The sequence below is a fragment of the Protopterus annectens genome, chromosome 14.part0 (genome assembly GCF_019279795.1).
Source record: "Protopterus annectens isolate FY-2018-M chromosome 14.part0, PAN1.0, whole genome shotgun sequence".
NCBI lineage: Eukaryota > Metazoa > Chordata > Ceratodontiformes > Protopteridae > Protopterus > Protopterus annectens.
In genome coordinates this window covers 397,265,422-397,280,085 of record NC_056748.1, presented here as the reverse complement: position 1 = coordinate 397,280,085, position 14,664 = coordinate 397,265,422, and the positions used below count along the sequence as shown (strand labels likewise).

General features: G+C 45.0%; 1 protein-coding gene across 8 annotated transcripts in view; it reads left to right on the top strand.

The window, feature by feature from the left end:
* The window catches only part of MKI67 (marker of proliferation Ki-67), a 404,744-nt gene that overhangs the window by 207,919 nt on the left and 182,161 nt on the right, over positions 1–14,664 (top strand). For all 8 annotated transcript variants that reach the window (XM_044056164.1, XM_044056162.1, XM_044056163.1 and 5 more), the window contains 2 exons: positions 9,443–9,564; positions 13,052–13,220. In XM_044056164.1, the coding sequence (XP_043912099.1) occupies positions 9,443–9,564; positions 13,052–13,220 (291 nt within the window). The remainder of the gene's footprint in view (positions 1–9,442; positions 9,565–13,051; positions 13,221–14,664) is intronic.

Below are 14,664 nucleotides of genomic sequence, written 5' to 3'. Positions count from 1 at the left end.
TCGGCACCGAAGTCCTCATCGGCACCGAGGGAAATTGTTTTGAGATCTCCCTTGGAACCGATAGTAATAGAATCCATTCGAAGCCGGTCCCCTAGTCCTATGGAGCCGATGGAGAAATCTGTTCGGACCAGATCGGTGTCATCTAGATCCTCCAAGATGTCTGATTCGGACATCGACAGGGTGCTCCTAAGACTCTTCCAGTCTCCGGTGTTTCAAAAGTTAGTTTCGGCTCCAGCCCATTCGGCTTCGGAGCCGATGGTTCCACCCTGCTACTATAGTTCCTCCAACAGCCTCGACACCGTTGGAGCCGGTGCTGGTGGAACTGATGGAGGTTTTAGGGTCGGGCCAGACCCTTACTCCAACTCCGGCTCTTGAGTCTGAGTTCGGTACGCGGGCTTCTTCTGTCAGCCCCAGGGGGGACGCTTCGGGACTGATGTTTTCGGTCCCAAGCCTTCCTCTCGGTGCGTCTGCTGCAGGAGTGCCGTCTACCGTCGTGGTCACGGAGGTGGGACCCTCCCAGGATTCTGGTGGTCCCGCCTTCAGGGCTATGAGGAGTGCGTTAGCCAAATCATCTTTGGCTACCTCCATGGTCTCCCCAGCTCCTTCCCTGCATACCGAGACTGGGTCTTTGGCAGTCCCCCTGTCCTTAGTGGAGCCCTGGGGCCTGAGGTTACCCCCACTTGTGTGCGCGCCCCCCCCCCCCCCCCCCCCGGAGGTCCTTCTGAAGCTTCTTCGGAGGAACCCCCCAGGAAAAGATCGTGCAAGAGGAAGCACATGGACTCCCCTGATGAGTCTCTTGCATCAGACACTGATCTCGATGATGCAGAGGGGTCCCCTAAGTCGTCCTCCGATGTCTCCTTTGCAGACATCCTGGAAGCCCTTAAACAACGAGGCGGCTGGCAATCCAAACCCCCTTCTGCTGATGAGTCGGTGTTCCTTAAGGCCTTCGGGGCTCAGCCCTCCGCCTCCTGGGTGTCTCCGCCCTTCGAGCTCTTGGACTTGATCTGTCGAAGGGCGTGGGAACACCCAGACTCGGTGGAACTGGTGCCTGTTTGTCCTAATAAGTTCCTGTCAGCACCCCCGGAAAAAAGGTGTGGCTGTAGATGCTTTGGTGGTGGCATCTGCTACCCAGCAAGATGTAGCAGAGGCTTCAACGTCCGTCCATCCTCCTAATAAGGAGTCTAGGAGCATGGATCGCACGTAGCCCTAAGTTCAGCGGCCTTTACATTAAGGTCCTTGAACTATCTCACGCACTTCACCAGATTTCAGAGGAATCTGAAGAACTTTCCGATACCCTCTTGGGTAACCTGCCTGAGGAGCTGGCCCAGATGGTTGGCTCTCAGCTGGCTACACTGTCGTCCATTTCAAACTCGTCCATGAGGCTCATTTCTTATGTGGCCGAAGGGGCGAGTAGAGCGGCGGGTACAGGCATGTCTCTACGGAGACAAGCCTGGCTCCGCCTGTGTCATTTTGCGGAGGCCTTTAAGTCTTCCTTTGCCAACGCCCCCTATGATGGGTCCTCCTTGTTTGGACCCAAGGTAAAGGAGAGACTGACCCGCTGCGAGCAAGAAGGTAAGAGTTTGACTGCCGTAGGGGCACGATTTTCCACTCCCTTTCGGCCTTACCCCAAGGCTAAAAGAGGAGGGAAAATGTGGTTCCGTAGATCTCAGAAGTCTTACCCCTCACAGCAGGACGATCCCCCTTCCAGAGGCAGGGGAGGGGGAAATTATTCTGGTAGACGCCGTCCCAGAGGCGGCAGAGGCCCTCGCAACACTGGAGACTGAGTCCTTTCGTGGCTCTTCAGCCTTTCACAGTCCCTGAGGGATTGCCCGACTGTGCAGCTCCGGAGCCAGTCGGGGTCGCTTTCAAGCACCTAAAAGCCTGGGAAGGTATCACTCAGGACCGATGGGTGCTTCGAATTATCGCTGGAGGTTACACCATCCCTTTCTCTCACTCTCCACCTCAGTCCAAAAAAATCCCGGACCTGCCACCCAGTCAACGGGAAACTGCAGCCTCAGAAGTTTCAAAGCTGCTGCAAAAAGGAGTCATCCAACCAGTCCCCGCAGACCAGATCGGATTAGGGACTTACTCAAGATTCTTTTTGGTGCCAAAAAAGACCGGGGGCTTGAGACCTATTTTGGATCTCAGCATTCTAAACCGTTCAGTCAAAAGTCCAAGTTCCGAATGGTCACCCTACAAACCATTCTCCCATTGCTGGAGAAAGGTGTTTGGATGTGCTCTATAGATCTCAAGGACGCTTATTACCATATCATGGTACATCAAGCGTCCAGGAGACATCTGCGCTTCAGCCTAGGAGGCAGTCATTTTCAGTTCCGCGCGCTGCCCTTTGGTCTCACCACAGCCCCCAGGGTGTTCACCAAATGTTTGGCGGTCGTGACTGCTCACCTGAGAAGTCTAGGATTCCAGGTGTTTCCGTATCTAGACGACTGGCTCCTAACTGCCACCTCCAAGCATCTACTATTGCGGAGCCTACAAGCCACTATATCACTGGGCAATTCCCTTGGAATCACCTTCAATTGGCCAAAGTCTGTGTTGCTGCCATCTCAACGCATAAGATTCATAGGGGTAGAGATAGACTCAAACCGAATGCGGGTCTATCTACCTACAGACAGGATACAAACCATACAGGCTCAAGTTCGAGCCTTACTTCCCAGATCCAAAGCCCCAGCCAGAATGGTCCTGCAGCTATTGGGATCCATATCCACCACGGTTCTTCTAGTTCCCCTGGCAAGGTTGCACATGAGAATTCTCCAGTGGCTTCTTTAGCTCAGTGGTCCTTTCAGGAACTCCCTCTGTCACCTCGTATGGATCACGGAAACCTGCAAACAGGACCTTCGCTGGTGGCTAGTGCCCTCCAATTTGGATCAGGGACGACCCTTTGTTCCACCTCCTCCTGCGGCCACTTTGACCATGGATGCCTCCCAGATGGGGGGGGGGGCATTCCCTGGGCAGGTCAGTCCAAGGCAAATGGCACCCAGAAGAGACCCTACTTCATATCAACATCCTAGAAATGAGGGCGGTGCTTCTGTCCCTTCAAGCCCTTCACGATTACCTCCCTCAGGGCGTAATTGCCGTTCACTCAGACATGTCAGTTGTCTGGTACCTGAACAAACAGGGAGGGACCAGATCCTATCCTCTTTGCAGAGGCCATGAGAGTTTGGGAATGGGCAGTGTCGACCAAACGCTTTCTAGTGGCTACTCGTATCCCGGGCAAGTCCAATGCGATAGCCGACAGACTGAGCAGAACCATCCTCTCTCCTCACGAATGGTCTCTGAACATTAGTTGCAAATCAGATTTTCAGCAAATGGGGAGTTCCGTGTTGCGACCTCTTCGCGACTCCACTGAATGCAAAGTGCAAAAAGTTCTACTCCCTCACCCCGGCTCCGGGGAAGAGCCCCATGGACGCACTAGCCCGTCCTTGGCCCACCGGCTTGCTTTATGCCTTCCCCCCAGTTCCTCTCCTTTCCAGGGTGATCCAAAAGGCATCTCTCTTGGGGAGCAAAATAATCTTAGTTGCTCCTTACTGGCCTCGTCAAGTATGGTTCCCCTATCTTCGGAAATATGCTCTGGAAGGTCCATTGTTCCTGGATCAGATCCCAGACCTTTTGGTTCATCAGTCGGGACTATTCCACCAGTTCCTACACACCTTAAAATTGACGGCTTGGCGGCTCCTCTTCCGACTATAGTCAGGAGTCATACATTGGATCCAGAAGTTGTACACATCTTATCTTCGGCCCACAAGTCTGCTACAAAGAAATTGTATTCTAGCAAAAGATTTGCTATTTGGGCTCAACTCTGGGGCCTGGATCCCATCACTATTCCCGTATCAGAAGTACTGAAATTTCTAACTTCTCTTTTCAATCAAGGCTCTCAGTCTCTACAATCAAGGTTCAATTGGCAGCTATTTCCAATTTTCACGAATCTATAAACCCACCTTTAATGAGCAACAGATTGTGTAAGACCTTCTTGAAAGGTGCTGCGCTTTTAAGACCTCCGATTTCTCATCCTGCTCCTCCATGGGTTCTCTATGTGGTGTTACGCACCTTAACTTTCTTCCCCTTCGAACCGGCAGTGACATGTGATTTAAAATTTCTATCGTGGAAGACTGCCTTTCTGGTGGCGATTACTTCTGCCAGAAGGGTTTCAGAGCTTCAAGCTTTGTCTGTAAAACCTCCGTACTTGTTTTTTCACAAAGACAGAGTATCTCTCAGACCAAATCCTTCCTTTGTCCCTAAAGTTTGTTCCAGTTTCTGCCTACAACAATCATTAGAACTTCCAGTCTTCTTTCCAAAGTATTCTAACAAAGCGGAATTCATATTCCACACAGTAGATGTCCACAGGCAGTTGCGTTTTTATTTAGATAGGACCAAACAAACAAGGAAAACAGATCAGTTGTTTGTATCCTTTGCAGACAATAAATTGGGCAAAGCTGTCACAAAGGTCACTATTGCCAAATGGATCAGGGACTGTATTACTCAAGCTTATTCTAACAAAGAGCTTACCACCTCTGTCAAAGCTCATTCTACAAGGGCTATGGCTACTTCGATAGCATTTCATTCTAAGCTTGCCATTAGTGACATTTGTGCTGCGGCTACATGGTCTTCCCCGCACACTTTCATTTCCCACTACAAATTGGATGTGGCATCTAGAAGACTTCATTTGGTTCCACAGTGCTCAGGAGTGTTTTCCAATGAGCCACCCAGGATTTAGGTGCTAGGGACGCTGTCCCATCAGTATTGAATGTAGGCGAGATAGGATCACATAACATCTTTTAGTTATGTACTTACCATAACTTTAGATGTTTGGGATCCATCTCGCCTACATTCCCAATAACCCACCCTCCTTCCCCCTTCCTTGGAGATCAGAGGATCAGAAGGTCCGAATCCTGTTTCATCTTGAAACATCTAACAATGTTATATAAACAAGTTGTGCGTGTGTGCATGAATGCGGACAAACAAGATCTGGGGGATTAGTGGTGGTGCATCCTGGGATAAGAAATAGCTCAGCCAATAAGAGGCCTCGCTCTATAGCATAGTGTGCAGAGTCTGAGCCGAGGGATCGGCTCCGAGCCCATCAGTATTGAATGTAGGCGAGATGGATCCCAAACTAAAGTTATGGTAAGTACATAACTAAAAGTTTTGTACCATAAATGTAGATGTCCGATAGATATGCAACTGCAGTCGGATTCTCCCACCCTCCTACCCCTCTGCAAACTTCTTTATGGGTCCACTACCCCTATTCCTATTAGCTGGGGGTATCTCTCTGGTGTATCTGTTTATTACTGTTGTGCATGTCTGGAATTCTTTATCCATTCACCAAATTTAGACTTCCTAGGAGGGCATCTGGGGCAAGAAACACTGAAGATGGCGTCGGCCGATGCCTTTATACTCCAGCCGTTCTGACGTCGGAGAGGAGGCGACACCAGCCGACGCCAGACCCAGACTTTGGAATCTGGCCGACCGAGGGCTGCCTGAGGCAGGACAACCCATATGTTATGACTGCAGTTGCATATCTATCGGACATCTACATTTATGGTAGGTACAAAACTGTACTGTATCTGAGTTCCAAACTCCTCTTATGGTGAGTCGGCTCTCCCTCATTTTCCGTGGGGACAGGGTTTCCTTGAGAATTAATCCTTTTATGCCTAAAGTGATGCATCAGTTTTACTCCAAGTCAGACGAACTGCCAGTTTTCTTTCCTGAATCTGAAAATGATGGGGAGAGGATGTTTTGTACTTTGGATGTCCACGGACAACTTTGACTACCTTGGCCGAATTAAAGCTTTAAGGTCTTTGGATCAATTTCTTTTGAAGGCAAGAGTCAGCATATGTCAAAACAGACTATTTCCAAATTGTGTAAGGCTATTATCTTTTGCCCAGTATTCCAGGTAGGGTCAAGTCCCACTCTTACAGGGCCTTGGCTTAATCTATGGCATTTTAAGAACTGGATGCTAGAAGTACTCTAGATGCTGCTACTTGGTTCTCCTGTGTGATGTCTCCCACTCTGGACCATTAATCACTGAGCCTGAATCCTCACCACTGGCACTGGAGAGGGACATTCACTTAGAATACAAATGGATACCCGGAGTATTTCCAGATGCAGATCTCTGCATAAAGCACAATTTCCCTTAAGAGCACACACACCAGTCAGCCTGAGGTCTGGAGTTTTGTCTCCACATGTCCTCTGTAAGGCTGTCCACTGGCACAGCTGTGTTCAGCACCCTCTCTGAAACCAGTACTGTTCCCTGCTCCATGTAGCTGACATGCACACTTTGAGATTTAATTTTCACAAACACACACTTGGGGGGAAGGCTGGTACAGATAACCTGTTCTCCCAGCTTTGCCCAGATTATTGGGTAGATTCACTGCCAGCTTTGCCCAGACTATTGGATAGACTCGCTGCCACTGATCAGTTAGTATAAGGCTCTTTAAATTGTATCCAATTTTGTTGAGTAAAGTTGATATTAATGCAAATGGTAATGTTGACCAAACAGCCAGGTTTTCTGGAGTGGCCACAGTGATCACCAAACAAATGTATGTATATACTCTAAGCTTAAATATTTTTTAAAAGGGCCAGCCACAATAAAAAGTTTAAATATCTTTAATAGTAAAACAAGAAAATACTAAATATCTATTTACAGTAAACCACAGGAAATGGTATAAATAACACAGCTGGAAAGGTTCACACAGATAACAGAAAAACGGCACTTAACTAATCTCACTACCTTTTCCTGACTAAAGACTATTATTCCCTAGTTAAGTTACAACAGCAAGACGAGATGACGTAGGCGATTGTTCTTCCTTCTATGTCAGTATGCAAAACCAAGTGCACCTGAGACTTCAGTCTCCTCTAATCCATCCATCCTCAACCCCTTTTCCCATTTTACATGTGGGGTCAGGGTGTCCCTTCAGCAGTCTCATCTTGAGCCAAGGTTTACATTGCCAGGTGGTTAGCCCTGCCGCGGTAATTCATTCATACCCCTCACTCACGCTCACTTTCTCACCTACGACCAATTTAGTATATAGTCCACCTACTGCATGTCTGAGTGTAAGAGGAAACCAGAGCACCCAGAGGAAGCGCAAGTGACCACAGGGAGGACCTGCAGACTGCACAGAAGGCACCTTAGCTGAGAATCGAACCGGAGAACCTTTTGCTGTGACGAGACCACTCTAACCACTGTGGCCACCAGTTCCTCTAAATGACATTGGATATCTGGTCATCTGTCTTCTGGTTCCCGTGCAACCTCTTCTGCTCAAAGCTGTCAGGAACTGGCAGATGTTACCATACATGCAGAGCTTTGCTCAGATCTGCTGCTCCTGGAAGTCATAACCATTTTAACACTTCTCCTCCTACAGAGCAAAGCCAAGCTTCAGACATTTCGTCTTTGGTTGCAATCAGAACTGTAATGTTACATCTTTGTGGCCTAATTTAACTTTATTTTTTCAAAGTTTGCTGTAGCAAGATTGTGATTTTACTCTTGAGTAAATATTCTCTGTTAGAATGTACATGTTTAATTCTGTTACAATAATACATGTATATATATTTTTTTTCTTTCCAGAAGGGCACACTGTTAAATTTTTACCGCAAGCAACTTTACAAATACGTTTTTAAACCCAAGCATTTGTACAAATCGGTATGACACATGTGATCTATAATTCTTTACAAAACTCCAGCTTGCTTATGCTGGCATATTCACTGCCCTACTACTTCTGGCATGGGTGGCAATACCTCCTAATGTCACTTTTTTTTTTTTTTTACATACTTTTGTGAAGCAGCTTTTCTCCTCTGGTCCTATTCTCCAGTAGCTTCTGGTCTCTTCTTCCTCCCAATTGTAGTTTAGCTAGGGTAATCTAGCCATATAGCTAAGGCTACTGCAGCAGTGTTAAATATGATGTGCATAGTAATGTGCAAGTAAACTTACCGTAACTTTTAGATGGTTGACTGCGATTTGATCGGTGCTGCAGTAACTGTTCCCTCTTCTCCTTTTTAGTGTGCTTTATTATGCTATGGTGTGGGAATTTTATTGAACCCCCCAGTTTTTGCTCTTTAGGGCTTAACCTGCCTCTGGGCACAAAATCCTTCAGAGCTTTCCTACCAAAAACTTTTAATTGGCTGAACTCAAGATGCTTGACAGTTGGTGCCCTGAGGCTTTAGACGCTGGCTGGCTGCTATAACCTTGGAAGAATATAATTTCCCATCTGTACGTGTGGCAGGATATAAACAGTATAACTAAGGCTACTGCAGCAATGATCATTCTAACGTATCTGTCAGAATGATTCTGTTGAGGTTTAGCTTTTACTTCATAATCTAGTTGTCTGCCGTTGTAGCATGTTAACACTTCAAGCCTTAACTTACCACCTGGAGTGCTCTAAGGCACTTCCTCAAAGGGATTATTTGTTCTGAGCATCCAAAGTTGTGTACCACCTTGGGAGGGTCACTTTTTGGGAAAAGTGACTCTAGCTCCCTTTGAGGCTGCAACTTCGGGACACCTAAAATTCTGGTCATTGTCACTAGAAGATTTTTAATCGGGGGGGGGGGTGGAAAGCCTTACCTAATTAGACAGGGTTATTTTGCATACTAATCCCTCCTCCATGCCCATGGTAGGGATACTAAACCAGGTTATACAATATTCAGTTTTCTTTAACCTCAAAAACGAGTATGAGAATACTTTTCCAGGGCTGTGTATAGGCAATGTAGTAGGTTAATGTTGGCAAGACTGGTTGTAGCCTTGAGAGAAGGCAAAAAGTGACTTGCATGTTTAAACAGCTTACGGGCTTCCACCTTTGTTTTTGCCACATGTGGTAGAAAACTGCGGAACGGAAGCCTCACTGCAGTAGGGGCTGAACAAAGGCATTCAAACTAATAACTTTCCTCAAATTGGGTACCTAGTCTTTATCTGTGGAGCAAATCTTATATTTAAAGCTAGAACCAGTTTGTTTTGAGCAGCTTCCATTCCCAGCCATCCTACCACCTTGCCGCCTTTGCCTCTTTCTGTGTGTGTGTGTGTGTGTGTGTGTGTGTGTGTGTGTGTGTGTGTGTGTGTGTGTGTGTGTGTGTGTGTGTGTGTGTGTGTGTGTGTTGCTAACCATTTTTACATCTTGATACCAGAATGGCTAACCATTTGTACATGTTAATAACTGAGTATTCTAAGTAAAATGGACTTCATAGGGGGAAGTGTAGTTTGCTGTGAAACGGACTAGAATCTACCTCCAGTAGTGATCCCTAAACTTATGACTAGCAGTGACCTACTGTTGGGGTATAGAGCACAGAAGTGCTGTATATCTGAAATATTACAGCTGAACAGTTTGGAAAGATTATGTTGCTTATTTTTATTTTCTGTCTTGCTTGTATGTTTGTAAGTGTATAATCTGAAGCAGACAGCCCATGGCATGAAATCACATCTAAAATTTGATTTTTATAGCTCCTAGCTCCTGGGCAGATGTTGTGAAGTTTGGAATTGCAAAAATGCAAGAAAAGATGAAACCAGATGTTAAACATGGGCTGAAGATAAAGGCTGCTAAGAGAGTACCTCTTAGGAGCAAGGTAAATAGCTTGTAATTCCCATTTCTATATGCATGTATGTATTTTGCAGCTTTAGAATTTAGGCTATTCAACAATTTCTTCAATATTTGCCAGCTTAGTTGTCTGTTTTTACTTTCTAATGTGATACTTGGTTCTAATGTTCAGATTGAGGGGTTATTTATAATTGCAGTATTAAGGGATTTAAGATTTTAGCTTGAGTCAGCCTGGACAGGTCAGTGCTGCTGTGTATATTTGTTTGATTTTTGGGATGGTCCAACTGAGCTGTACAGCTCTCCTTTTCTGTGGAGGCCTGGGGCAGAGCTCGAAAAAATTACTTACAATAAATGTAGAACAGTACAACACAACACAACAAATTTAATGATTCTGGCACAGTGATTGTTTTCAGGAGAATGGAGAGAGTGTAGTTACAAAGCAGTGAAAGTTTCTTCCTCCCCCTCCCCCGTGCTGCAGCTTTTCTCCCATCCTATAGGCATGCATAATGAGGTCTCATATCAGTGAGTTTGCCTTGGCCCTACTTTGTGGATATGCCGGTAAAAAGCAATTTGGTTCAGATCCTTGACCAGCTGTGAGAAACTTATTGAAGCAACTGTGGTCGACTAGTCAGGGAGGTGATTGCTCGATACTGCTTCAGGTGTCCATTAAATAGTAAAGGGAAATAACTCTTCCCAAGACATGCCACTTACGTTTCTATTAAAATTGATTTTTAATACTGCTGTGGCTGCAGTAGCTGTCTAGGTAGGGCTGAACTGGAGATGTTTGAGCCATTCACTGCAAAATTCTAAGGCTGGAAACCAGTTTGGATATATCCAAGTTAAAACTTCTAATGGTGAAAAATGTTGGAATTCTTTCCTCCTTTCTGTCCTGTTGCCACTTTAGACTTCCTAATCTACAAAGATCATTGGCATTTTCGCAGGTTCTGGATGGGTGTATTGATGAGGGTTTTCAAATTCCTGGAACTGCCTCCATAGTTTACCTTACAAGGCTTTGACTGGCACAGAATTTCATGAAATTTAAGCCGCCTTTCCTAGAAAAACTGACAGCATCTCCAGGGGCACCACCAAAGGATCTTGGGCCAATTTCTCCTCTAGTCTTGAGTCCATGTGGAATACTTTGAAACCCTTTAATTGGGAGTCTAGAGAGTTCTATTATGTTTGGAGCAGATGCAGACTACTAGAGTCTTTCAGAACACCGACCGTTGGCAGTTTCTTCAATTTCTGGTCTAGTATGATCAGGCACCTTTTGTAGCCCGAGTATTTTGTTCCTGCTCCAAAGAAGCCAGTCCACTTCTATAAGGTGCTTGACACCTATAAATATCTTTACAAATCCACACTAGTGGATCCATTTGTGGTGTCTGGATTCTGCCAAGGTAAGCACAGGGTTGGCATTAAAGAACCAATTGCCAAATAATAAGGAAAATAGGATCTTGGATTAGTGTGCAAGAAAGCATACACCTCTGTTCTCCTGGTCATGAGAGCTATCTTCTCTCATTTTTATAAGCTTACATGCCTTGTGTCTGTTGGACAGATGAAAGCCAAGACAAAGGGATTTGAGATGAGCGTTGAGGGAGTTCAAAAAGCTGGCCACAGTGTGCCTATTTGCTAATATGCATGTTTATGAAGCTCTAGGTGCATCATGCAGGATAGTAGCTGTGGGGTCTGTAACTAGGATATATGCCTGGCTGAGGAAGCAACCCCTTTCAGAGCATGGTCTCCTTAATTCAGCTTTGGATAAGAGGTTTTCTTTATGCCTTCTGAGATTCCCCACCACCTGGATACAACCGAAATTATCCTGCTGCTGCTTACCCCACCCGCAGCAAGACAAATAGAAGAATTCCAATGCGGGAGGCCAGAATCCCTAGGAACACTCATGTCCTTTAGTAACCTTTAATTTTGGCCACCAGGTAACTACAATAGTGGGGAAATCCTTCTGTGCCACTCAACTTAAGTAAAACTGTGGCATCAAGGTCAAAGGAGTTCTAGTGCTATTGTACTTGGCCCTCATCAGGCCCATAATAAAGTACAGTGCTTGCTCCTGCATATACCTAACCAGGCACTTACACCACCTGGAGCAGCTGAAGGGGGGGGGGGATAAAGCAGATGCATACCTTATGCAGACCGACTAAAGGCCCCATCTCTCCACTCAAATCTTCTATCACTTCGGTGACTTATACCTGACCTACAGAGCATTCTGTGATGCAGTCCTGAGGAAAATTATATATTCACAAGAAAACTTTACAAGAATTATGAGTTCCATGGACCCGAGCCTTATTTGTGACGAACAACTTGCTGGAGTGATAATCCTATCCTAAAGGTTACCTCACATAGGGAATAAACTTCCCATCTTTGTAAAACACAACTCCCTCAGTGTTCAAGAATTTGGGTAAATGGATGGGGAACTAATTTCACTCCCATAGTACTGCCATTGTCCCTTATGGACAGAGGCAGTCTGTATAATGACTTGGGGGCTCCAAAACTCAGACCGGCTTCACTGATACTACCCCATCCCATGGGGAACTTGAGGTCAAATACGGTCATATATTGGGTATTTGCTAGAAAAAGGCTTTTGTGCCTTTAGCCTAGTAATAGCCTATGAAACGCTGCAACAAGATTCTCCCTAGATGTGGGTGATCTAATAACCCAGTAAGGAGCAGCTGAAATAAGTTGGTCCTCCTAATGTAAAAGGTTGTTACTTGCTTATCTGGAGGATTCCTATGTTAATACTATTCCCCACTTTCTTTGAGTAGAGATGGATTCCTTGCCATAGCACCTTCCCCCCCAGTCTTGCCTACTGCTCCTTGTCTATCTTCTGTAGGGTTGATTGTGTGTATCTTGGGGCTGCTGGATCTTTCTTGGGCAAGAAAGACCTGAATATGGCACTGGCTGACTATTTTACCTACCCAGATGTCTGGCAGGGAGAGGTGTACTTGCTGAAAGATGGTGAAATTCTGTGGTATTCTGGTTTCGCAGAGTACTACAGCATGTCTACTCTAACATCAGTTATAAGTTTGAGACGCATGTTTTTCTGGATCTCTGGCTTCCCAGTGGGTTATTCTGGGACATCTGTCCCACTATTTGGTTGTGATGGTGCGTTGTCGGGATTGCCTTGACCAGCACTTCACAAGGTGTAAGCACTTAGTCATTTCTACACAGTTGTGTGCACATGGCCTCTCTGCCAAAAAAAAAAACATGGTGAGATTTCTTATACAAAAATGTTTGCAAGGATGTCAGAAGAAGCTCTGGAAATCCTTTGAAAGGGCTAATCAATATAGCACCTTGCAAATCCCACAGATGAATACTTTTGGGTATAATTTGATTGAATATGTATATATTTTAAAACTGGAGATGGATGTTTTGCCTAATTCCAATGTATGCATTGAATTTAAGTATTCTTGCAGCTGTAAGTAAATTAATTTTGACCTTTAATATGAGGTACTGTTCATGGCAATTCTTTGTGTTGGATAAAAATTTATTTTTAATTTTTGCAACAGACTCCAAAGAAAGTTAAAGGACATGTCAGTACAGGACATGCAGACTCTCCTGCAACTATTATCATTGGCAGAGCTCATAGAACTACAACAGAAATGGTTGGAAGAGCCCCAAGAATAGTACGGAATTTGTCTATAAAGCAAAACATGCTAACAAATGAAAGTTTCACAGGTACTGCAAACTTGTATGTGCATTGACTTTAATGTTTAGAATTTACATTTCTGAAGGTGTACATTTGAAAATTGCTGTAAAAATTAAATTTGTTTTACTCTGGCTCATCTTCAAAGTATGTGGTTTGGAAGTTCTTAGTTTTGAATTCTAAGACTCCTTTGTGAATACTGAAATAGTGAGATCAGCGTTCAACAATGGAAAAGTCCTAGATAGCTTTGAGCCCCCACATAATACATAAATCAGGACTTGACTATTTTAATGCTGAGACTCCATTATAAGCCACTTTGAAATGCACTCACTTCTGGTTTCTCTGCCCTTGGTCAGGCATACTCTTCCCTAATGTGCAGCTTGTTAAATCTGTCCTTTGGGAATCATTACTGTTCTAAATGCTCTTTATTCATAGTTTTGTGGACTTTTATATTTCTGTAGGTTCGTAGGCAAGTTCTAGCTGTCTTTGCAGGCCATTTTATGCCTATCCAGTTTCTCTTGATGTATCCCATTTGATGTTTACATGGACCTGGTTATACCTGTCAACCTCTTGGGAACAAAAAAATCTGGACAAAGCCATAAGTAATGGGGAGCAAAGGCCCAGCAATAGGAACACTTTTTTTTAATATGTCCTTTTCTTTCTTGCCCACTGAGTCTCTGTTCCAAGACTTGGGTCAGTCCCTAGCTTCTTCCTTCATTTGCTGTGTGTTGCATTCAGATGTGGTTCCAGTCTCGCACACTACTGGTATTGGTCTTTTTTTTTTTTGACAAGTACAGTTATTGGAACAATTTTTTTTCTGTATAGATCTTGAGTCTTACTTTTTCTTTCTTTTTTTTCTCCTATTTGTCGTTGGGGATTTTTGAGTTTCTCTCAGCTTTTTCTTGCGCCATTGGCACTAATTTTATTGAAAAAAAATCTAGTTTACAGCTTAGTTGATGCAGTTAATATATTTGGTTGGTTGCTGGGTTTGTCTGTTGCCCATGTGTGTGCACACCTGTTGTGGCTTCTCTGGTCATGTCTGAGAGAGACTGATTTTAAGAGATGCACTTCTTGTGGGCACAAGATCCCAAACTCTCACCATCTGTTGCCTAGAACTAGGGCAGCCTAGATGTGGAGTGCATTGTTTGTGCGGCCTTCAATCCGAGTTTTGGCTGACCACAGGAACAGGCTCCTTTTTTAAAGGGCTTGCTGCCTGTGCCCTCATTTCTGGGGATGAAATCCCCTTAGGGTTTCATGCCTCCAAGTGCCCCCCTCATCTTCCTCAGGGGACTCTTCGTGCATGGTCTTGGATCAGTCTACATCAGATCCAAGTGCCTCCAGAAAGTCATTGGATCCGAAGATAACTTTGGAGCTGTCATCTGTGGCTCCAGGCATGTTGAAGCAAGTGTCTGATTTAGAAGGTTGTTGGATCAGTCTTCCTCCTCTTAGTACTTTATGTGCTCTATTGGCTCTGAG